General features: G+C 45.9%; 1 protein-coding gene across 1 annotated transcript in view; it reads right to left on the reverse strand.

The window, feature by feature from the left end:
• The window catches only part of LOC138493065 (solute carrier family 2, facilitated glucose transporter member 11-like), a 190337-nt gene that overhangs the window by 99359 nt on the left and 67931 nt on the right, over positions 1-23047 (reverse strand). Inside the window, exon 6 of the mRNA XM_069620290.1 lies at positions 10563-10750. Coding sequence (XP_069476391.1) covers positions 10563-10750 — 188 coding nt within the window. The remainder of the gene's footprint in view (positions 1-10562; positions 10751-23047) is intronic.

Below are 23047 nucleotides of genomic sequence, written 5' to 3' on the forward strand. Positions count from 1 at the left end.
TAATGCTGTAATCACAATGGCAATTTACTAATGCCTACTCTTACAATGGCATTGTAATTTTAAACATGCCTAAATCATTTCACTATGACCAATATTCACCTATACTCCCAATGTCATGGTCACCTATTTACTAAACACAAACATCACTATATGCCCATATGGATTATACGCGAAATACCATACATTACTATATATTTCATGTAAATTCACTTAGTAAAACATTTCTCAATATATTTTCCCATACAAAATGATTTATAATTAATTCAATGGGTTCCTATAAGTCCAGGGTGCATAACACCATAACCCTAATCCTGCAAATCCTCAAATTGGTTAAACACTAAACATCACATAAATATTAATATTTCACAAATACTTATACAATTCAACTTACTGCACCTTCTATAGCGATCGTGCACTTAAAACTCCTAAAACTCGTTACACCTAAACATTAAAATATCCTCTAATAAGGAGAGTTTACATATTCAATTGCAATTCTCAAATAGCAATTCAAGCCAATAGTGCACATTACCCTTTTGTAATTTCATTTCATGCAAAACAACTAGTTTTTCATACAATACAGCTAATTACTGTGCACCCATACTCTCCATATTGCACCTTTAAGACTTGTTGCGCACTCACATTCTCTCTCACAGCATGCATTCTGAACCTTCCCAGCCAGGCCAGACACATGCCTACCAACATTGTCAACATTCTCTGCATATCAACATTCTCTAGCACATCAATTCATTGTGACCATAACATACTTTCTACAGAAATGTTAACCTACGTCACAGAAATATTTCTTAGTATCTTTAACCATGTCAGAATCCACTTAAAGACATCAACACCATATGTGTTGCACAAACTAATGTCCATGAATTACTCGTAGTGTTACTTACATAATACCTGCTACTTAAACAACATTAGGTACACCTCCTTTGGTACCTGCTCCCCTTCAGTTTGTTAACTGCCATCACAGAAAATTAAATTGAAACAGTACCTTTTCTTTGATAATCAATTCTTCTTTTTCTTTAATACCAACCTTCATGCCTAATCAATAAATTAAACTTTTAATTTACTTTTTTTTTTTAGATCCTGGTAAAACTGCAATCACGTTTACTGCAGCCTCATTTAATTCCTTTCGCTTAGATCTTGTGCCAATTGACTGCTTTAATCTTCTCTGAAAAACTGCATTAACTGTATCCTATGCACGTCGGCTCTTCCACGTCAGTTCTTCTCTTCCTTGTGTCAGAAACCCGTCTTCATCAATGCGCTCTTTCTGCATTAGTCATCACCTTGGGCACGTAGCTAAGCCCTTCCTTCTAATGTTCATACTGATTACATGTATCTAGAAAATCCGACTCTTCATCATCCTGCCGAACCCTTCTATGACTCATGTACTGTTCGGGGTTGCTGAGAACACTAGTTCACCAGCATTCTACCTTTGCCAACACCCCCAGCGCATTCCATTGCGTCATCATATTCAAAAAATAAACCAAAGAAAGCAGATCGTCTGAATACGATCATTTCCAACGGCAATGCAGGAGCGCTCACATCAGTAATGACATTACTGGCCACAGTGCGAGATAACGTCTCATCTTTTTTTTTATGACAAGGCTGCTTTATGTCAATACTATAATCCTCATTACCGCAGGGGTTGATTTAATTTCTTCTAAAGTAACATATTTTACAGTACTCTGCAGTGCTTTATTTTACTGAAAGCTGATAGCAGGAAAAACTTGCTGCATTTTCTTGGCTGCCATTCCTCATAATGCACACCTTATTTTACAGAACTTTAAGCAGTTTTTCTTCCTGCACCTTATTTTACAGTACTTTAAGCAGTTTTTTTTTTTTTTTTCTGCGCTGCACATGCTGCCCCCTTTAAATCCAGTCCTTAATGCCCTTAATTTTCCTTAATGAATCCCTTCACATCTCCTCTTCTCAGTCATCCTTTCACAACATTTACAGTACCTTATTTTTCTTGTGAAAGAAAGGAGGGAAAGGCAGGCGTTTTCCAGCTCACCACTTCTTTGGCAGCCTGCAAGGGAGACTGTGTCCTCCTATCCCCAACAGGACTTAGGCCACGTCGCTACTCAAATAAGATGTGTTTTCCTGGGCATATTTTCCATTGCTGGGAAACATATTTGCAGGATTTATACCTTGATGCAGATGATTTATGAAGTCATCTCACATGGAAGCTGGCGCTGAGCTGTATCACTGCTGGGCTCATCAAAGACCTCTCCCATAAGCATTTCCATAATGTCAGGATACAACATAATCTCTTCAGTGGGTCCTTTTATCTTGGGATCAACAGGCAAATATATATCCATCAACTGGAACCAGCAAACACCTGTCAATCCCATCCTCGTCACCATTTGTAATATCGGGGATGACAAGAAGACATCTGAATACAGGTAAAGCCAGGAGACCAGTATATATATAAAAAGTAAGTTTATTACTTAGTTACAGGGCTAGTTAGTTAGAAAGGCAGGGAGATACATAGATGACATCCTTTCAGTAAGGTACTCCCATCCTGTGTCCTCAACTGAAGCTCTTGGAACTCTTCGGTCCCATAACATTCTATGTGACATAGCTGTATTCTACTAGCAGCACTGTATGCACACAGTGCAGATAGATAACTACAATACTACACATTTCCCTCAAGTGGTCTTTCATCCACTACCACACTGGGGGATATATACCCAGAGAAAAGGATAATTATTACACATCAGGATGACTAAGTGCTGCCGGGTGTTGTCCAGTTTACTGTAGGGTGGGGGAGGCGGGATGCTGAACTTTGCTCTGCACTGTACATGGGGAAAGCAATGTACTGCACGTATGTATCTACGTATTGGACGTCCATTGCCTTCAATGGTTATTTCATGGCTCGTCATATTCCCTTTCACTTTCCTCTACTGTACGTTTAATCGCCTGTGTCGATGAAACTAACATCTGCAGTCTTCATTTCACAGTATTCCAGTCTTAAGCTATCCCGTGTACTGCGCCCAGCCAGATATGGACTGTACGTGTGAATGGCCATGCATGTCTGATTCTGCAGATGTTGCGATGGACTGATGGGGAGGCGGGGGGGGGGGTTGAAACATGAGATAGTGGGGAGACCTTACTTTGTTTATGTGCTGTGTTTATATGACATGTTTGTGTTACGTACAACACAGTCAAGCTGTGTTCCTGGGAAAAGGTGTAGTTATAGCTACACCCGACTCTGGAGCTCTGAGTCGGGTGCAGCAATAACTTGAGGCGTAGATAAACAATTTTACTTTGGTTTTGTGATGTGTTTGTGTTTATGTACAGTGCAGTAATGTTGAGTTTCTGGGAAGTTGTATTGCCCCTGACTCGCTGAGAGTGATGGGACTGTAACCATTGGAGGTCTAAAAGTACTTTGCAGTGCTTATGTGTAATGTTTATGTAAAGCATATATGTGTTTTTATTATGTTCTAGGCTGTCACCTATGATCCATTACTTAGGAGAAGTGAAAGTAGCCTGCAGCTCACTAGCCGGATACAGGTTCTGAACATACTCCCCAGACATTGGGCCTCATTCCGAGTATGGAGGTAATCATGGCGCTATTTGCGCCAGGACTACCTCCCATAACGGTACCGAGTACGACCTGGTTCAATGGGGACTTACCGGTCTATTCCGACCTTTGCGGGACCGGTAAGTCCCCATTGAAAAAGCCATTCCCCATTCCCATTTGAGCCCCCATAGGGCTCAATGTGAAGGGGGAAGGCGCTAATAACGGTACCGCAAATTGAGGTACCATTATTGGCTCTGAATTCCCTTAACGGGTCCTGTCCATAACGCCTGGTAAAACCAGCCGTTAAGGAAGGGACCCGCTAAGGGAACTCGGATTAGGGCGCAAAGGGATTACCGGCACCGGTGTCCTTACCGGTGCCGGTAATCCCTTTGCACCCAACTCGTAATGAGGCCCATTGTTTCGGTACGATAGCTCAGGGGCCACATGCTCCTTGGAAGCAAGATGACACAGAGAAACACAGGTTCGATCCCCCGATCCGCGCTTAGAAACCTCTGGGTATTAATCCCGTTATAGATAACCTATCAAATCATACTGTTCACCTACGAAACATCCATTCCTCTACAATGATTAAACAGGATGGCATTTTGGGGTAGAGGGCACCTGTTTCGTAAACAAGAGTCAAAACATGTGGTGAATGGTGTTTGGTCAATGTCTGGGATGCTTCCCCAAGCATGTGTCATGTCTAAACCCATAATGGACGCAACCTTCTTCAAGGAGAACATTTCCTGTGTGGTGCAGTCACCGGCTACAAACCTATGGTAAACGATCCAACACATTGCACAGCTCAGGCATTCGTGGAGAGCCTTCTGTGAGTCTCTAGACCTGAAGCCAATCAAAAAAGCAGGCACAGCTCAGAAGTTCTTTGAAGTGTGTTCATAAACCCTTGAACAAGACTGAGGGTCATTACAAGGTAGGAGGTAACCATGCCACTAATAGCATGGCTATCCACCGGTACCCGGTAAGGGGATAGCATGGCATGGCTATCCCCTTACTGAGTACCGGGTCCGGGTTCCTTGAATGAGGAATTACCGGGCCATTCCGACCTTGGAGGGCCCGGTAATTCCTCATTAAAGTAACCCGGACCCGGTACATCTCCATTCCCATTCGAGCCCCCATAGGGCTCAATTGGAATGGGGATGATGCTAACAACGGGCCCATTAATAACGGGCCCGTTGTTAGCACCCTGGTCTGCTCACGGGACCCGCAAAGGGTGCCTGGTTTTACCAGGTGCCCTCAGCGGGTCTCGCTGGCAGACTCTTAATGGGGCGGTAAGGGGTTGACGGCTCTGGAACCTTTACTGACACTGTTAACTCCTTACCGCCAAACTTGTAATGACCCCCTTGAGTTTCTTGATGGCATCACACAAGGTTGGTCAGAGCTACTTTCCAAGGACATTTCTGCTGGACAGTGGGCCAAATGGAAAAGGTGTGTCCAGTCATCATTGAACATAGCGCCACAATGAACTTGTCAGCCTGTGACGTCAAAAAAGTATTGGAGCACAGAAAAGTGTTATCCTTATCACATGTTTTGGCATGTCATTAAATCCAGCAGGACAGGGGATCTAAGGAGGAACCATGGGGAACCCATGTTCAGTACAGAGGGGAGTGATGGTGTGGGAGAAGCAATCATGGGTGATGCTATCAAGGGGACAGTATCATGGGGGTTCAACAGCCTTATTGGGTGGGATGAAAGCCAAGAAGGGGCAGTGGAATTGTGGATGAAATTGTGGAAGTGATTAGGGTGCTGTGGTGCAATAAATGAAAGGCAGCGGCAGAAGTAATGGTGTGTTCCTTATCAGTTTCTTCCTCAATGAAACATGGGCCGATTCATGGAAAAGAGTGCATTAATCCTTCAAGGGCCGCCTGCCAAGAACAACAGAGCCCAAGCATGGGCCCAGAATAAAAAATGTGCTCCCATGTATTCATGGAATTTCCTGGCCAAAGTAACAGTATATGCAAGTAACGGACGGAACGCCCCCGATACGCCCCTCGCAAAGCAAAAAAAGCCAGTACAGCTACCGTTGCATGCTCCCCGGGTTCGAATGCACGCACCCTTCAAAATGTGCATGGGGTCCACCGGAAGCAGGCCAGCCTTTCTCAAGGACCCTGCGCGGGATCTCCCGTAACTCTTACCTGCATCCCGACAACATGTGTACGATGTATCGTACCTTGGGTAAAACTGAAAATCTGCGTGCGAACCCCTGTAAACCATTCCTGCTCCACACTACACTGCGTACATGCACACCTGAATTTGATATGCAAACCCGCTACACGCTGCAATTGCTATGTGGAAGGGTACTTATGCCTGACGTTGGGTGGTGGAGAGATGGAGGGATTTGCGTGGGCATTTCGCAGTCATGCGGTTACGCTGTCACAACCATGAATACGCTTTGTTGTGCGCATTTGTTGGCATGCTATGGACTGCCTGCGGCCTGTCCCTCGTAATGCCCATTTTCCCTTGTTCTTCCTCATTTTCCTAGTTCCGTCCCCTATTTCGCCCTCTGTGCAGGCCTCGCCCAAGCTCTGCGTGGTGTCTCCCGCAATGCACTGGACCACTCGCAGAGACGTGGCAAGCATGCGCAAAGTCCACGCAAGTTAGAAAAAAGTGCCACTCAGTCGATCCCACAAATCTTTTTTTGAAAACAACTTGATGTCCCTTTCCCGTTTTTTGAGGCCCGCATGAAATCGACTGAACAAAATCGGTCTTTTTGATATGCGACCTTAAAATAAATGGTAAAAAGACATAGAACTCAATCAATAGCACCCAGAACAGAACGTTCAGTGGCCGCCAGCTAATGGGAACTCTGATCTTCCAGTCAATAAGTGTAGCCCCTCCCTTTCTTACTTTTCACGCCACGAAACTCCATATCACTACCTAAGGTTATTCCTGTTTTGATTATTGTTCTTGTCTTCTTGTTGAACTTCCTGTTTCTCGTATGGCCACACTTTGGTCTGCTATCACTCCCTCCCTACTCTCCCTTCATTGTGTTTCTTTTGATATCACGTCTTTTATCTCGATTTCTCTGTATTACGTATAAATGTTTTCAGGGACTTGCTCCTCCCTATCTCTGATCTCTTGTTTCCCTGTATGTCCCCTCTCATTCCCTTCGATCGCAATCTCTCTTTTTGTTAACCGTCCCTAAGTCAAACTAAGCCCAATCTCTCTATCACTCATTTTCCCTCTTAGCTAGAATGATTCGCCCCCACTAGTTTCCCGACTTTCAGGTGGCTGCATAAAGACTCCAGGCCAGCTCCAGGCAGATGGCATTGAGAAGACTGCTGATCACGTGATCAGGCCCTGCACTCAGTTGCTCCACCCCCCTAGTTGCCCGACTTTCAGGCGGCTGCATAAAGACTCCAGGCCAGCTCCAGGCAGATGGCATTGAGGAGACTGATGGTCACGTGATCAGGCCCTGCACTCAGTTGCTCCGCCCCCCTAGTTGCCCGACTTTCAGGTGGCTGCATAAAGACTTCTGGCCAGCTCCAGGCAGATGGCATTGAGGAGACTGATGGTCACGTGATCAGGCCCTGCACTCAGTTGCTCCGCCCCCCTAGTTGCCCGACTTTCAGGCAGCTGCCTAAAGACTCCAGGCCAGCTCCAGGCAGATGGCATTGAGGAGACTGCTGGTCACGTGATCAGGCCCTGCACTCAGTTGCTCCGCCCCCCTAGTTGCCCGACTTTCAGGTAGCTGCATAAAGACTCCAGGCCAGCTCCAGGCAGATGGCATTGAGGAGACTGATGGTCACGTGATCAGGCCCTGCACTCAGTTGCTCCGCCCCCCTAGTTGCCCGACTTTCAGGCGGCTGCATAAAGACTCCAGGCCAGCTCCAGGCAGATGGCATTGAGGAGACTGATGGTCACGTGATCAGGCCCTGCATTCAGTTGCTCCGCCCCCCTAGTTGCCCGATTTTCAGGTGGCTGCATAAAGACTCCTGGCCAGCTCCAGGCAGATGGCATTGAGGAGACTGATGGTCACGTGATCAGGCCCTGCACTCAGTTGCTCCGCCCCCCTAGTTGCCCGACTTTCAGGCAGCTGCATAAAGACTCCTGGCCAGCTCCAGGCAGATGGCATTGAGGAGACTGATGGTCACGTGATCAGGCCCTGCACTCAGTTGCTCCGCCCCCCTAGTTGCCCGACTTTCAGGTGGCTGCATAAAGACTCCAGGCCAGCTCCAGGCAGATGGCATTGAGGAGACTGCTGGTGAGTCCTGCAATTCAGTAACTCAGCTCACCACGCCTTTTACCAGTTCTCTCTTAGGCATCCTCCTCGTCAGCATTCTCAGCAAAGGATGGACAAAGACAAGGAACTCACCTGTTGGTGCTTTTGTGGGCACGATAAGGCCAAGAGCCAGTCACACTATCTGCATTTTAAAAAAGGTAGTCGCTATGCATCTTATATAGCCAAAACCATCACTATGTGTATCCCCCCTCCACAGCCCATCCCTACACTTGCTAGGGTTTGAATGGCCAATCGCCCTGGGCATCCCAGACTAGCTACTCTAGCAAACATCAACAATATTCCCCTTTCCCTCTAACCAACATCCACGTATTCTCCTCAAAGATTCAAAGATAGCTATCCACCAACCCGCAGAGGACAATAATTTATACATGAGAGTTAAAAGCCCACAGGACATCAGTCATCTCTCCCGTTTCCTAGCCATCATCCTGTGTCGACTGCCTTCCTCAAACCTAACAACTCCAAGACCGAGTTTGTCCTCATCGGCCCACCATCAAAACAACAACTCATCCAATAGTGGCTCAATGATATGCGCTTAGAAGGATTTGATCCCCAACTCTCAGATTCCGCAAAATCTTTAGTTTTCTATGGGGACGGGTTGTGGGGATGTCCCCTGCATGGTCAATGTAATAAATGTAGCCACAAAAAACAGTAACTTTTTTTGCCAGGAGACATTTTTGCAGGGGCATTATTACACAGAAGCCTTATGTGATTTGTTTAGGATTTCCCTGTTTTTCTGTTCTCCATACCCTGTTGGCAAACTGTTTAACACGGCGTGTCCTAAAAAGTTGCGCTGCCATTTTGAAGTCAGGCAAAGCTGACATTTCTGACACTGTCTCTGCCACAGGTGCCAAAGTCTCTCCCTGCTTGTGCGTATGCTTCTGGGTGAGATGTGTACACACCAGGTGCATTTACCACGATGGGACAACCAGGGGGTTGTGCATTGCTTTGAATACAGACCATACGCTCTGTGGCAGCTGGATCAGCAAGCTGCCGCCCTCATGACCTCTAGCAGGGGTATTCTCACTGAACTCTCTCTGGGTCTGTGAGTGTAACTTTCTGATGGGTCTTGGAGCTGCCTACCCGAGCTAGTTGATCTGTGCACATCCCCTTGTGATATAAATAGTTTACCCCCAACACCGGATCATGATACTGTTGACATGAATATGAAACTGGTCCCACAACAATAGGGCTTGGGAGGAGAGAGCAGCCAGGGTTTAGGTACCCAACGGGTGGGGAGTTGAGACAAAGGTTGTGACCCTAGGGTACACAGTGTGGTGACCCAGGAGGATATTGTTTGTCTCATCTCCCCCGGTGTTACTGATTAAAGTTGGACATCACTTTGATCTTGCTTGAGGAAACAGGATGACCAATGGCACATGGAGGGTATGTGGAATACCGTCCATACACTAGCTCTGGTTAGTGCTTTAGGCCTCCCCAGTCCGCGCAGCACCTTGAGGTGCAAACGCCTGTTCCAACCAAGTGATTTCCTCACTCTACATTCTGGGATCAAAATGAGCACCCACCTCCTGCCAGCTTTTCCAAAACTGGAGACGGATTCTTGTGGCTCCAGAAAACAGTAATCTATTATAAGTTGTTTCTTTGCAAGAGCTGTGTGAGTGCGTGCATGTGTGCTCTAAATTAAATGCCTCGGGAGGATAGCTCAGTGGCAACGTGCTCACCTTGGAAGCAAGACGTCATGGAGCAACACAGGTTCGATCCCCGGGTACGCCCTTAGAAACCTCTGTGTCTTAAGCGTGTTATAAATAACCTATCAATGCATATCATATCTCTTCTTTGCAATACCTTTGTTGTTTTTTATTAGTACTATTAGGGTATTTATTGAGCGTAGAGGTAAATATGCCACTTTGGGGGCGAAATTCAGCAAAATCAGCAGAATTACCACGGCAGGATTTAGATTTATCTCTGGAGGTAATTCTGTCGAAGTCCCCATGGAGTCCTATGGGCTCCAGTAAATGGGACTAACACTGCCTGCCATCACTTGCAATCTGGCAGTAAATCCACGGGACCAAGTGGCAGTAACAGTAATTCCATTTGGCAGTATTCTGGCAGATTTACTGCCGGAATACCGGCAAACACGTAATGAGGCCAAATGTCTATCACAGGCGTCTCACATTTCCTGCGAGCTTGCTCGCAGGTCCTATGTGTTGAACATACACCCCAGAGTTTGCCTCTTTGCACTGAAGGCTAGCGGGACCATAGCAAGGATGGAATTGTGCATGCTTAAAATGTTGTCATCACTATTTATCCTCGATACTAAACATCAAAGGAAGAAACTGGGAGTTTTTGCTTTTCTCACAGTCTATGAAAGCAGCTGACCACCCAAATGAATAAGGGGAGGAGCACAGGCCATCTCCCTGCTGGGATTGTTAGTCTATATCCTTGCAGGACACGTGAACCCTTGACAACTATAGCAGGTTTCTGTAGGACCCAGGAGATTCGCAGGTGAAGACCATATGTATCCTGAAATGGAAATGATCCTCAGACATTTGATCCTTCAACTCGAAAATCTAAAATGCCCATGAGACATTTAACCCAGCATTATCCTCACTAGAACACCACTAAACTCCTGTGGAGAGCTCCCATGATCAGCTGTCTCAGGGAAGCTGTCATCACCGCTGGTGCATAGTCCCCGAGGAATATTTGATCAACCAATCCAAACCTCCAAAGGCTAATGTGGATACACCTGTTCAAAATCCCACCACCCAAGGACTAGGCATCTATTTAAATCAACAGATAGAACTCAACTGCATTGACTCCGCTGAATTGCATGCTGGTAACCAAAATGCACAGAATGCATAACTGACGCCGAAGGGACCGGTCCTTCACAAGTTCCAGGAAGCTCAGAATTTTGGTATTTGTCCAGGCGCTTTGCTCTTTCATCAAATCTTCTATCTCGGTCCGATGATCCCTTTCACCCCAGAGTTTCTTCATGGCTGGAAAGATAAAAAATAGGGCCAAATCAAATAGCAATAGTGATTTGAATCCACCCATCCACTTATTAACTTCCGCTAAACCACACAGCCATCCATCTCTCAATGACCATTCATCAATGTGCGACATTCGATTCAGGAAATCTGTGGTTCATTGTTGTTGCCTGAGTTAACTACTCACGCTCCATATGTGACAGTTCATTGAGCCAAGTGGGGTTTCCACTACTGTTTAACTGAGATGGCTTTCATGCAATAGCATCCATCCAATTTGCTGCATGATGTTAACTCATCTAGTGTGTTGCTTGTAACATCGTGGAAAGATGTGGCTGGGTGGTCCAGGACGGACACTCTTGTGCTGGCCCCCACCCAGTCTCCTCTGTACCGACAACAATGGGAGTGTACTGTGTATGGTTTGACATCGGCCAGACTGGGCAACACGCCTTCACGCCGACCTGTGCACGACTGCTGTGTTCACCAGGGTCTTCAGAATTCATTTTCACCTCACTGGGATCATGAGTGCTTTATAAAAAGGTCTTTTAAGGGCTGAGAGGTTGGGAGTCTGCATTGCTTTTTTTGCTTTGGCCATACCCTTTTCATCACAATTACCTTGCACTTCCTTTTCCCTGTCCTTACCCTTCTCGTGTCGTCTCCGCTGTTCACTCTATCTCCTTGTTTTTCCCATCCTTCTCAAGATCTTATTTTCACTGCCCCTTTAAGTCTCACAGATTTATGGAGACCCATTGTGGGTAAGAAGGAACAGGTTCTGGGTGCCGTTGCAGGGCCGCAAAGGATTCCAACCCCACATACAGACCATCCCCTTCTAGCGTCAACTCTCTGATCTCAGGGAGAGAGTGTATTACAGAAAAGAAGGAAACAGCCACATTAGGGCCTGCACAGGCCTCTTCCTTCCCATCTCTCATAAGATCCTAATCTTTGTATCCTCTGGGACCAGAGCTCTCCTCCAGTGATATCATTGAAGGTAATCACATATTATGAGCAGCCTGATCCGAATGATCAGATTTATTCGACACTCCATCTGTATTTATCCATATTTATTTTTGCCATTAAAAAATCATTAATTTTGAACTAGTGCGAGTCCCCATTACTCAAATTAAAAATACATTAATTTGATAATTTATCTTGTGAAATTCTATTGGAAATGCATGGAAATAATGAACTTAGTAGCCTGTTGAGCTCTTTTAACCTAGTGCGTATAGATGTGTGAAGGAGGAAATTCAAAATGTTAATTTGTATGTAGAGGTTATATTTACCTAGATATCATGTTTTAATATGTATTAGTACCCGGCGAGGACGCAATCAGAATGAAACAGCCATTCTGATAGGCCCTCGCCGAGTCATTACCAGGCCGGGAATCCCTCCGTCTAGATTCCACGGCCTTTGTCCGCGGCGGGGGGAGTGGCAGCCCCTCAGGCAATGTGGAGGCACGAAGTGGGGCCATCCCCGCTCCGAGCCTCCCTGCAGCTGAGAGGCTGCCTTCGCCCCCGCCGGGGACTCGGGTAAGTCTTTTTTAAAACATTTTTATTTCCCTTCCCGAACTCCCACCCGCATCCCCAACTTACCTTCTTATTCCTGCGTCCCTGGTGGGGGACGAGGGAAGCCTCCAGCTGTGTGGAGACTCAGAGCGGGGCCATCCTTGCTCTGCGCCTCCACACGGCTGGGGGCTTCCCTCGTCCCCCACAGTAGACGCAGGTACATTTTTTTTTCCCTCTTCCCCCATCCCACTCCCGCCCTCCCAACCCAACTTACCTTCTTTTTGATACTTTTTCGGGAGCGGACGCGCTGGGAACATATGTTCCCAGCGCGTCCGCTTCCAATGGCCGCCATGGAAAGGGAAAACGGACTACGTTTTCCCTTTCCATGGCATCCATTTTCTTGGACATTTCGGGACAGAAAAAAATGCTTTTAGTGCCCCGGTCACGCACATAATGCTTGGGGCCTATACCTATGCGCCCCGGGGCATTACCTGAGTTGGTAATGCCCCCGCCGCTCCGGTCATATTGCTTAAATATGTATACTTATAGGTGTAGTAGGTTGGCTTCTCAGGATAAAAAAGGAAATATGTTTTATTTCAGTGATTGTACCTAGTTACTCATATTTTTATGTGGTTCCATTGTAATAATTTGTGTAAATGTTCTCCTTGTTTTAATTGTTGTATATACAAAGTCACTCGGCTGAATGTATATACATTTTAAAAAAATTATATTAGCACGTGGCTAGCAGACTAGCAACCTTTAAGACTTAAGGCCACATTGAGTATAATCGATTTAGGGGAACAAATACCTGTCTTTTGGATGGAATGCAAGACTCTGATTGGTCAGCTATTGGTCTTTATTAGTTAATATATAGTGATAAATGAAAACAAGAACCAAAGAATATATAATAACAATTATAAAATAAATTGTGCTACCCAATGGGCAAGTCCTGTCACTGACCAATTAGAATAAATCGCTCCCAGCTTCACGTCAGTCACTGAAATGCCCCAGATGGTCCTTGCATGAGTAGTAGAGATCTTAACATCTGGGGTACACTACATAGTTATTGAAAATGACATGGGCTTTGCCAATAAGCAGTGTACAAAAAGGTGTATAGAGGGTTGGAGACGTCCCATGCTCGATGCTTTGAAAGTCATTACAGCTTGTGCAGGCCTTTACAAAGTCATGATATGGCAGTCGATACGTTAACCCTGCTGGTGGGGGAGGAACAGGAACCAGTGACTCGAGACAGCACAAGACACACTTTAGAAACAGTAAGTACAATTTTTATAGATATGCAATCCAATGGGGACAGTGGGTGGTGATCATTGTAGGTGGGGGGAGTATGATGGCAGTCTAAAACCATGGAAAGAGAAGAAGGTTCACAGTTGCAATGACTTCAGGGGGTATGAAGTTCTAGTGATGGGGAGAAGGGGAGGGTGAAGGGGTGAAGGCATGAGACAGCACAGGGTGGGTGGGCACAGGTAGGTTTTCATGGGGCCTTGCCCATACTTCCCTGCAGTGGCAAGAGGACTAGGTAAGACACCATCTGATATCAGAATGCCACCTCATAATAGAATTACTCTATTAGCACTGGCTTTAAAATGTCAGGTGGAATATAGCACCTTGAATGAAACAAGCAAAGGGATTCCTATCTTATATCCTTTGTGGATATATTATGTTATGTAGGTAGCAGAGATAGTAGTGTGATACATGCTTAAGGGCAGTACAGACTACAATACTTAAAACCAGCAATCGTAGTGCTTAGCACTGCAACAGTATACTCAAGCACTGTAGTGCACAAAGAAGCTCCAAGAGGGCTATATTAGCTTTGTAGTGAAAAAACAGCTCTATACAATGGGGTTATAGAAGTAATGTCTCAGATGCAGAGAGAAGTGTGTTTTTGAGTTAGCATTCATTCATTCATTGATTCATGTAACCATTCATTGAAGCAAGACGCTAAGCAGCTTCATCATATTTTATCATACATGCATGCTTAAATATGTAGTGTAGTTGGATTGAGCAGTCCATTACATTCCTTCTTATGCAAACCTATAGTCATAATGAGTAGGCAGTGGAGCCAAATCTACTCCATTTTCTATTCAGCAAAATATACAGCAGCTCAATTGGGAGCTAAGAAGACGCACCTTGTGACGTTGAGGCTTTGGGTAGGGACGTTGAGGGCATATTAGATAGACACATCCTCTCAGAGCTGTGACTGGTAATTCGGCGTGGGGATTCTACTGATAAATAAGTGGAAAGCATAGGGTCGGGACCAACCAATATTGTTCACCATTACCCTGAGGAGAATGGGGGTACTTCCTATCCAGAAGCCAGAAGCTGGAGGATTCGTCTGACAGTGGGAGCTTTTGGTAAGAGGGGAATTTCAAGTGGTGAACCTTACAAATAGACTTCCGGCTCACAGACATACCAGAGATGTGGGGGAGGGGGTGTTGTGGGCTCTGAGCCTCACCTAAATGTCATTGTTACATTGATTCTGTTATTATTATCATCTTGAATTTCCTTGACTGAATAGCGTGCTACTCTGGTCCTGTTGCATTGTGCTTTGCATTGCTTCAAATATTTTAGATGCACAAGATTGATTCACTGAATTCTGCATCTTGGTTGGTTTTAGAAGTAACAGAAATATGTTTGACTACCTTTAGAAGTGTCCTATTGTTAGAGAACAGATGGAAAGGGCTTTAGCATTCAGAATGTGGTTTAGTTAAAGAGAAGTAACTTGAGCCTCATCTCATGTAGAGAGTTGAGCTGTGGTTATAGTAACGTGGAAATTGACAATGGGCCTCATTACACGGAAGGCGGTAAGGGTTTACCGGTACCGGTAAGGGCACCGGTACCGGTAAACCCTTACCGCCTTACTACGAGGTCCCTTTGCGGGTCCTCCCTTAACGCCTGGTTTTTACAGGCGTTAAGTACGGGACCCGCAAAGGGACCCTGGTGCTAATTACGGTACCGCAATTTGCGGTACCGTAATTAGCACCTTTACCATTAACATGGAGCCCTATGGGGCTGACTGGCAATGGTGAAGGGGCAATGGTGGATGGCGGAATTAGCGCCCCCACACACCTTGGAATATGGCGCTAATTTCGCCATCCACCAAGGTGGACCCGGTAAGGTACCGGCGGCAGCCATGTGTTTGTAACTTATGTTGATATAGTGAGATCTAATCTAGGCAGAAAGAAAAGAGATCTGTAAATAAAATGCTTGTTTTGCATACATTGACATTGGTCATTCTTGATATGATATGATATGGCATTTATAACGCGCCTGTACACAAGTGTTTCTAGGCGCAACAAGACAAGGAGGGGGAAACAGAGGGAGGCCAAGACAAACGATCTTATAGGGCCTTGTGTCATTCAGATCGCGCAAGTGCAGGGAATTGTCTTTAGTACAATACTGGCACATTGAGTGTTACAGGGATATTTTATCAGAAGCTTAGCATTATTTGCTCTCTCTGCCTCTCTCCCTGCCATGTCTTTTTCTCGCTGTGTGCATTAGGATTGACGAGGAACTGTTGCTACGTCCGTCAGTAAACTGTCAGGTCTCGAGGGCAGTAATATTGTAATCCTGTGAGGGAGGGAAGGGAGAAAAATCCCTGAGGCCCACAAATCTAAATCTAATCTGATTATTGCAGCAAGAGCACAATCAGCTCTGGGCTGTCCTGGGGGTGACGCCCCCTCTTGCAGCCAGTCCAGTGGCCGATCGCTGAGCTGAGATAGCTGGGGGCAGAGTTTTTAACTAGCCATGGAATCGTACATACTATGTGCGACAGGATTGGGGAGTGCTTGGGAGAAAGGGGTGAGTATTGGGAGATAGATTCAACCAGGTGTTAAGTTGACCATGGATGGGTTTGAACAAAACAAGACAGAATTTGATTAAGGAGTGATTTTGCTTAGATGGCCATCCTGCATGAAGACAGTGTGCAGAAGAGGGCGATGATTAGGGGCAGCAAAGCCCAAACCCGTATTTTGAGGTGCATATCAGTCGAAAGGAAACCCAGTGAGAAGGCTGGCAAATGGCTATATTAGTATGACACTGAGCAAGGGCAGGTTATTTATGTCATGGAATAAACTGGTATATTTTCATCAGAATGACGAGCCTATGTTTTCTGTAGTAGTTTTACACTGAATAATGTGGCGAGGGTCATAGCCTGCAGCCACCTGGAGAAGATACCCGATGCATGAGCTCCTCCAACATTGGGGCACATAAGACGCAGTGAAGCAGCACTGGTAGGCAAATGAGACGGCTGTGAGCTTGCCGGTGGGTCCAAGACCCTTTATGTTGCTTTTAACACAGAGAATTTGACAGACACTAGGGGTGATGGCCATCGGAGTGTGAAAGGCTGCAAAGCTTCTAGGTTCCTGATCCTCTCTGGCGGTGAGCACAAGAGTAGACTACAGGATCAGCGGGGCACTTTCAACCTGCTAATCACTTGGTGCACACTCCCAGTGACCCCGAGAGGGTGGTGGGGGGCGGTGAGCTGTTAAATACAGTAGCCCACAGAATAAACACGTGCATGGAGCCCTACCACCCTATTTGACTGTTTGATGTTGACCAATTCCACCCGCCTGCTGTGCTGGACTGACGAAATGCCAAGGGGCGTCCACTGGCCTGTGCTAGCGATAGGTGTGTAGCCCATGGCCCAAATGGGGCCCGGCTAGGGAGGGCTAAAAGCTTGTTCTCTAATGGAAACCTAGAAATAAATACACAGACATCTAAGTTATGAATACAATATGTTATTGTTCATGTAGTGTGTTTGCTATGAGTGTTTACTGTACTGATCCGTCCAGCCCACCATGTAGAAAAAAGAACAAAGGGGCAGTACTCCCATGCCCAGTAATGGGCTGGGCAGGGGAGAATTCTAGAACGAAGACCAAACGTTGGAAAAGAAAAAAGATCATTAGAGGAGAGAGAAGGAGCAGAGAGAGAGGAAGAACAGCTGGCTGGGAGGACCGCGGCCTCTAGCAGCCCCTGGGACCCAGGAAAGTTTTATGGCTGAGCCGTGTGTGCCGGGGCGACCTGGTTAACTTACCATGTGCCCGTACTGCCAGCCCGTAGGAGCCTCAGCAATAGGCCTGCCAAGGGGCCAGACCGGCTGGGCCCATCTATAATAAAGGGCCTGGGAAGCGTGCACACTTCTGCCCAGGGTGAACATACGATGAGCTGCCCAGTCTGAGCCACGTGTGGAGTGGCAGTGATGATGGCGGCCAACCTGGAGACAGGGCCGCCAAAGTGAACAGTGCGTGCCGGGAGGAGCAGCGGTGAACATGGTAGGCCCCCACTGAGAATGCAGCCCCACGTCCTAGACAGGGCCACCCAGAAGAGGGAACTGTGGGGGCCAGGCCCCATTTGACATTAGGGGCAGTCCCCCCCATGCTACAGGTCATCAGGAGGAAGTCCACAGCCAGTGCAGCACCAAATAAGATAGTGAGAAGGGATAGCTGACTGCAGCAGTTCCCCTCTGTGACATGCTGTATTATATGTGTTTATGTCATTGTTTGTTTGTGGTTTATTTATATTTTTACAAAGGTAGCGGGCGCCCCTCTCTCGCAAGAACAGACATGATAACCTGTTCAGTTGTTATTAACCACTTGAGAGTTCGCAGCCACTGCTTTTACTCACTGTGCCTTTCACAGATGGGAAATATCCATTTGCATATCAGTCTTTGTCCTGCCCAGGGGCAGTCCAGCACCGAAATACAATGGCAACTCCAATCTGAACGAGAGTACCACCAGCAACCCCATACACGTGTTTCACCCTTGTTGGGGATCATCAGTGAGGTGAAGCTGATGCCTCTCTAAGCACAGTGAGAGGGAGACCACGTCTGGTTGCCCCCAGGAGACCTAGGGTTACCAATCCCAGGTTCCTTAAAAAATAGTTTTACAAAGGTAGCGGGCGCCCCTCTCTCGCAAGAACAGACATGATAACCTGTTCAGTGGTTATTAACCACTTGAGAGTTCGCAGCCACTGCTTTTACTCACTGTGCCTTTCACAGATGGGAAATATCCATTTGCATATCAGTCTTTGTCCTGCCCAGGGGCAGTCCAGCACCGAAATACAATGGCAACTCCAATCTGAACAAGAGTACCACCAGCAACCCCATACACGTGTTTCACCCTTGTTGGGGATCATCAGTGAGGTGAAGCTGATGCCTCTCTAAGCACAGTGAGAGGGAGACCACGTCTGGTTGCCCCCAGGAGACCTAGGGTTACCAATCCCAGGTTCCTTAAAAAATAGTTTTACAAAGGTAGCGGGCGCCCCTCTCTCGCAAGAACAGACATGATAACCTGTTCAGTGGTTATTAACCATTTGAGAGTTCGCAGCCACTGCTTTTACTCACTGTGCCTTTCACAGATGGGAAATATCCATTTGCATATCAGTCTTTGTCCTGCCCAGGGGCAGTCCAGCACCGAAATACAATGGCAACTCCAATCTGAACGAGAGTACCACCAGCAACCCCATACACGTGTTTCACCCTTGTTGGGGATCATCAGTGAGGTGAAGCTGATGCCTCTCTAAGCACAGTGAGAGGGAGACCACGTCTGGAGACCTAAAAGCAGTGGCTGCGAACTCTCAAGTGGTTAATGTGGGCAGTTTGATGAGTTACTTCACTATGAGGCTAATAGTTTTGACCAATGTTCCTAAATAAATATTCTTTAAAATGTAGTTTGCATCACATTTTTTCAAAAACCTCCCCATTGGGTACTATTCAAACGGTGTCACAAAAGGAATCAATTCCCATTTGCAACTGCGTGACCCTTTTTCGTTGGTGCCTGAGACAATTTTATACCCCAATCCGACCATAATATTAACTGACCATTGATGGTAGCGGGTGAGAAGATTGTGCGGGTACCTGGACATCTAAAAACAGTGCCTGGTAAATGCCTAATACCTACATAGAAGCCAAAATGGTTGGCTTTGCCTCTGCTTCTATTAACAGGACTTCAGTGAAGGACAGACATAGTACTTATACATCGAGTGGCTGAAGGCAGAAATGATTAAGGCATATTTATTACAGCAGTAGCGTGTTTACAATTCCAATTAAGTCATTAACTCTCAGAAGACTGCTTTGAAAAAACACTGGCAGGCACTTTGAGTGCACAGTTTGATGGTAAGGCTTGATTAAAGCGTACTCAGAGACTTCCCATGAGGACATGTTTTGGGTGGGGAGGGGCAGAAACTGGTTTGGAATGGCCATAGGGATTAGCATGGCCATGGGCAGGCAATGGGTAAACAGACAAACAACATCTACAGGCTTTGTGTCTCTCCTCATATGTTATTTCTCCCTATCTGTACTCTAATGCAATAATGTTGGCTTGTAGGTGATGCAAGTACCACCTAATAACCCAAGCTAAAAAGAAAAATGGAGATGATAATCCAGTCCAGCGTGTTTAAAAAAAATATGACAGCCTAGAGCAAAGATACTATTTCAGTCCAAGGCTACTCTTACATTACATGCACTGAGTAAAGTCTGCAAATAGACTGCATTATTTTGAAGCCTGGAAACCCCTGGTTCAAATGTTCCGGTTACCTTTCATCATCCAAAGTTCCGTCTTCCTTGTGAATTTAAAAAGAAACTGAATAACCCACAAATTTGTTGGGGTTACACCTCAGTGCTGCTTGCCATTGAGGCACAAACACATGAACAGTAATCTAAATTACTTTTTTAGTAATCTAATCTGTAACCTCTGTGTGTTCGCTCTGGCATGTAACCATAAGCAATGTAACCAATTTCTTAATCATAAACCTCCGGGTTTGGTGAGCTATATAAATAAATAAATAAATAAACATACCTCCGAACAGACTGCATACAAACACACTACACCACTATACTTTTACACCCCTATACTCAGCTTACATACCAATGCATCCTTGCAGCTTGGGCACAGGAGCCCATCCCACCCCCGCCCCCCGGACATGGAGCGGCTATAGACCATTACAGAGGTGTGCAGTATAAATCCCAGTAACATAACATAACTTATCCTTGCTTTTGAAAACTATGAAATAGCCCCCTTCCACTTCAGCCAGTGGACTTGCGGCTTTGCTGTGCTATGAACACTGCAGCTCATGTTCCAAATGCTTTCTGTGTGGCAGACGGTTTTGCCACTAATTCTAAACTGCTGGGCTTCCTCTGACATAAGTAGTAATATAATATACCTTTCATCAACTGACAGGCCGTAACCACGCCCTAACCAGATGTCCCACCTTTGGGGTGTCCATGGCAACGCATGTCCCTCCTTACTGGATGTCCCTGTGATGTAGTGACGTCATGTGTTGTGTTTAGGGGCGTGTTGATGTAGGAAAGGGTGTTTCCCGGTGGTGTTGTCGTGCGTAAGGTAATATTTTGGGGGCTAGGCGTGGTCCAGCAGGAATGGTGACATCGCGGGCGTGTCCCTGAAGTTTCCCCTAAGGCCTAATGTAATAGTGACATCATGCGTTGTGGGTAGGCGTGTTGGTGTAGCTAAGGGCGTTTCCCGGTGGTGATGTCGTGTATGAGGTAATATTTCGGGTTAGGCGTGGTCCAGCATGGATGGTGACATCATGGGCGTGTCCCTGAAGTTTCCCCTAAGAGCTAACCTAACAGTGACGTTATGTTTTGTGTTTAGGGGCGTGTTGGTGTAGGTAAGGGCGTTTTCCGGTGGTGATGTCATGCATGAGGTAATATTTTGGGTTAGGTGTGGTCCAGCAGCGATGGTGACATCACGGGCGTGTCCCTGAAGTTTCCCCTAAGGCCTAACCTAACAGTGACGTTATGTTTTGTGTTTAGGGGCGTGTTGGTGTAGGTAAGGGCGTTGCCCGGTGGTGATGTCATGCATGAGGTAATATTTTGGGTTAGGCGTGGTCCAGCAGGGATGGTGACATCACGGGCGTGTCCCTGAAGTTTTCCATAAGGCATAGCCTAACAGTGACGTCATGCGTTGTGTTGGGGATGTGCAGGTGTAGATAAGGGCGTTTCCAGGTGGTGATGTCGTGGATGAGGTAATATTTTGGGTTAGGTGTGGTCCAGCAACGATAGTGACATCCCTCCGGGGTCAAGGTCCAGGGTTCTGGTGAGATGATGTAGGTATGAAGTTGTGATATCAGGGGGCAGGCCGGGGGGCGCTGTGGGGGTGATGTAGTTATGGGTCCTCCCATAGGGGTGGAGTATGTTGTATATATACAGAAGGAGCTCTGGAGAGAGGTAGACAGCGCTCTTGGAGTCTGCCTAGCATGCATGATCTGACCATATGTTTAGGTAGGCTATGGAGCTTTTTTAATTGATAAATATATTTCCAAAACCTGTAAGTTTAGGTATAGGGGTGTGTGTGTCTGTCTGTGTGTGTGTGTGTGTGTGTGTCTGTGTGTGTTTGTCTGTGTGTCTGTCTGTGGGTATGTGTCTGTGTGTGGTTGTGTGTGTGTTGTGTGTGTGTGTGTGTCTGTGTGTCTGTGTGTCTGTGTCTGTGTCTGTTTGTCTGTGTCTGTGTGTCTGTGGGTGTGTGTGTGTTGTGTGTGTGTCTGTGTTGTGTGTGTGTGTGTGTGTCTGTGTCTGTGTGTCTGTCTGTTTGGGGGTATGTGTCTGTGTGTGTGTGTCTGTGTGTGTGTGTGTGTGTATGTCTGTGTGTCTGTCTGTTTGGGCGTATGTGTCTGTGTGTGTGTGTCCGTGTGTGTGTGTGTGTGTGTGTGTGTGTGTGTGTGAGATGTGTCTGTGTGTCTGTCTGTTTGGGGGTATGTGTCTGTGTGTGTGTGTCTGTGTGTGTGCGTGTGTGTGTGTCTGGGAGTGTGTCTGTGTGTGTTGTGTGTGTCTGTGTGTGTGTGTGTGTGTGTGTGTGTGTGTGTGTGTCCTGCAGTATGTAAGTAAGGATTAATTTTATAATGTTTTTATATAGATTTAGAATTGTTGGGCCGAGCAGAACATGTTGAGGGTCAGCTGAAAAGGAAGCGCTTAGAGGTCGATACGCATGGTACGTTGTTTATGTTTGCTTAGCAAAGAGTTTTGCAGCTTTAAGTGTTATAAAATGTATGTAGGGTGTATTTTATTATAGGTTTTTTTATGGGTTTGGATGCTTTAGAAGGAAACAATTATTAGGATTTATCAGTTTGTAAGTTTATAAGTAATGAGCCTGATGCTTCTAGTTTTGTAAATATGCCTTTAATTATGTTATGGTAATTTCTTAGGGTCTAGTGTTGTGAACAAGTCTCAAGGATTAGCACATTCTACCTCTGGATGTCAGGCAACTGATTGTGTGAAAAAAACAGGCCCGACCTTAGAACATGTTTAGGGGATTTTGAAAAGGACCTATTCAGGGGACAGTACATAAGGTATGTTATTTATGCTCGCTAACTTTACAGATTTAAGGTTTATAAAGGTATCTAGGGCGTATTTTATTATAGGTCTTTATGGGCTTTGGATGTTTTAGAAGGAAGCATGTACTAGGCTTTAGGATGGTGTATGTTTATAAGGAATAAGCTTTTGCTTCGAGTTTGTAATTTTCTTTTAATTATGTTTATTTTTAGGGTCTAGTGTTGTGCTTACGCCCTTTGCGGTCCCACCAACGACTCGCGTGAAGAAAACAGGTCAGCCCTACACAGAACACTTTGACACAACAAACGATGGGGGTTATCAGGAGTGTGTGGGGCTCCAAAACATTTTAAAGAAAAAATTAAGTTTGAAAAAAGATGTACGGTTTACAGGGGTTCAACATGTTTTAAATGTTACTAACTCTGAAACTGTGGAAGCTCAAAGTATTCCTGTCACTCCGGCGGATGCCCCTCAAGCCCAGTCTGTTAGCTGTGATAAAAAGATACA

This window comes from Ambystoma mexicanum, chromosome 10 (assembly GCF_040938575.1).
Source record: "Ambystoma mexicanum isolate Mex_15411 chromosome 10, UKY_AmexF1_1, whole genome shotgun sequence".
Classification (NCBI taxonomy): domain Eukaryota; kingdom Metazoa; phylum Chordata; class Amphibia; order Caudata; family Ambystomatidae; genus Ambystoma; species Ambystoma mexicanum.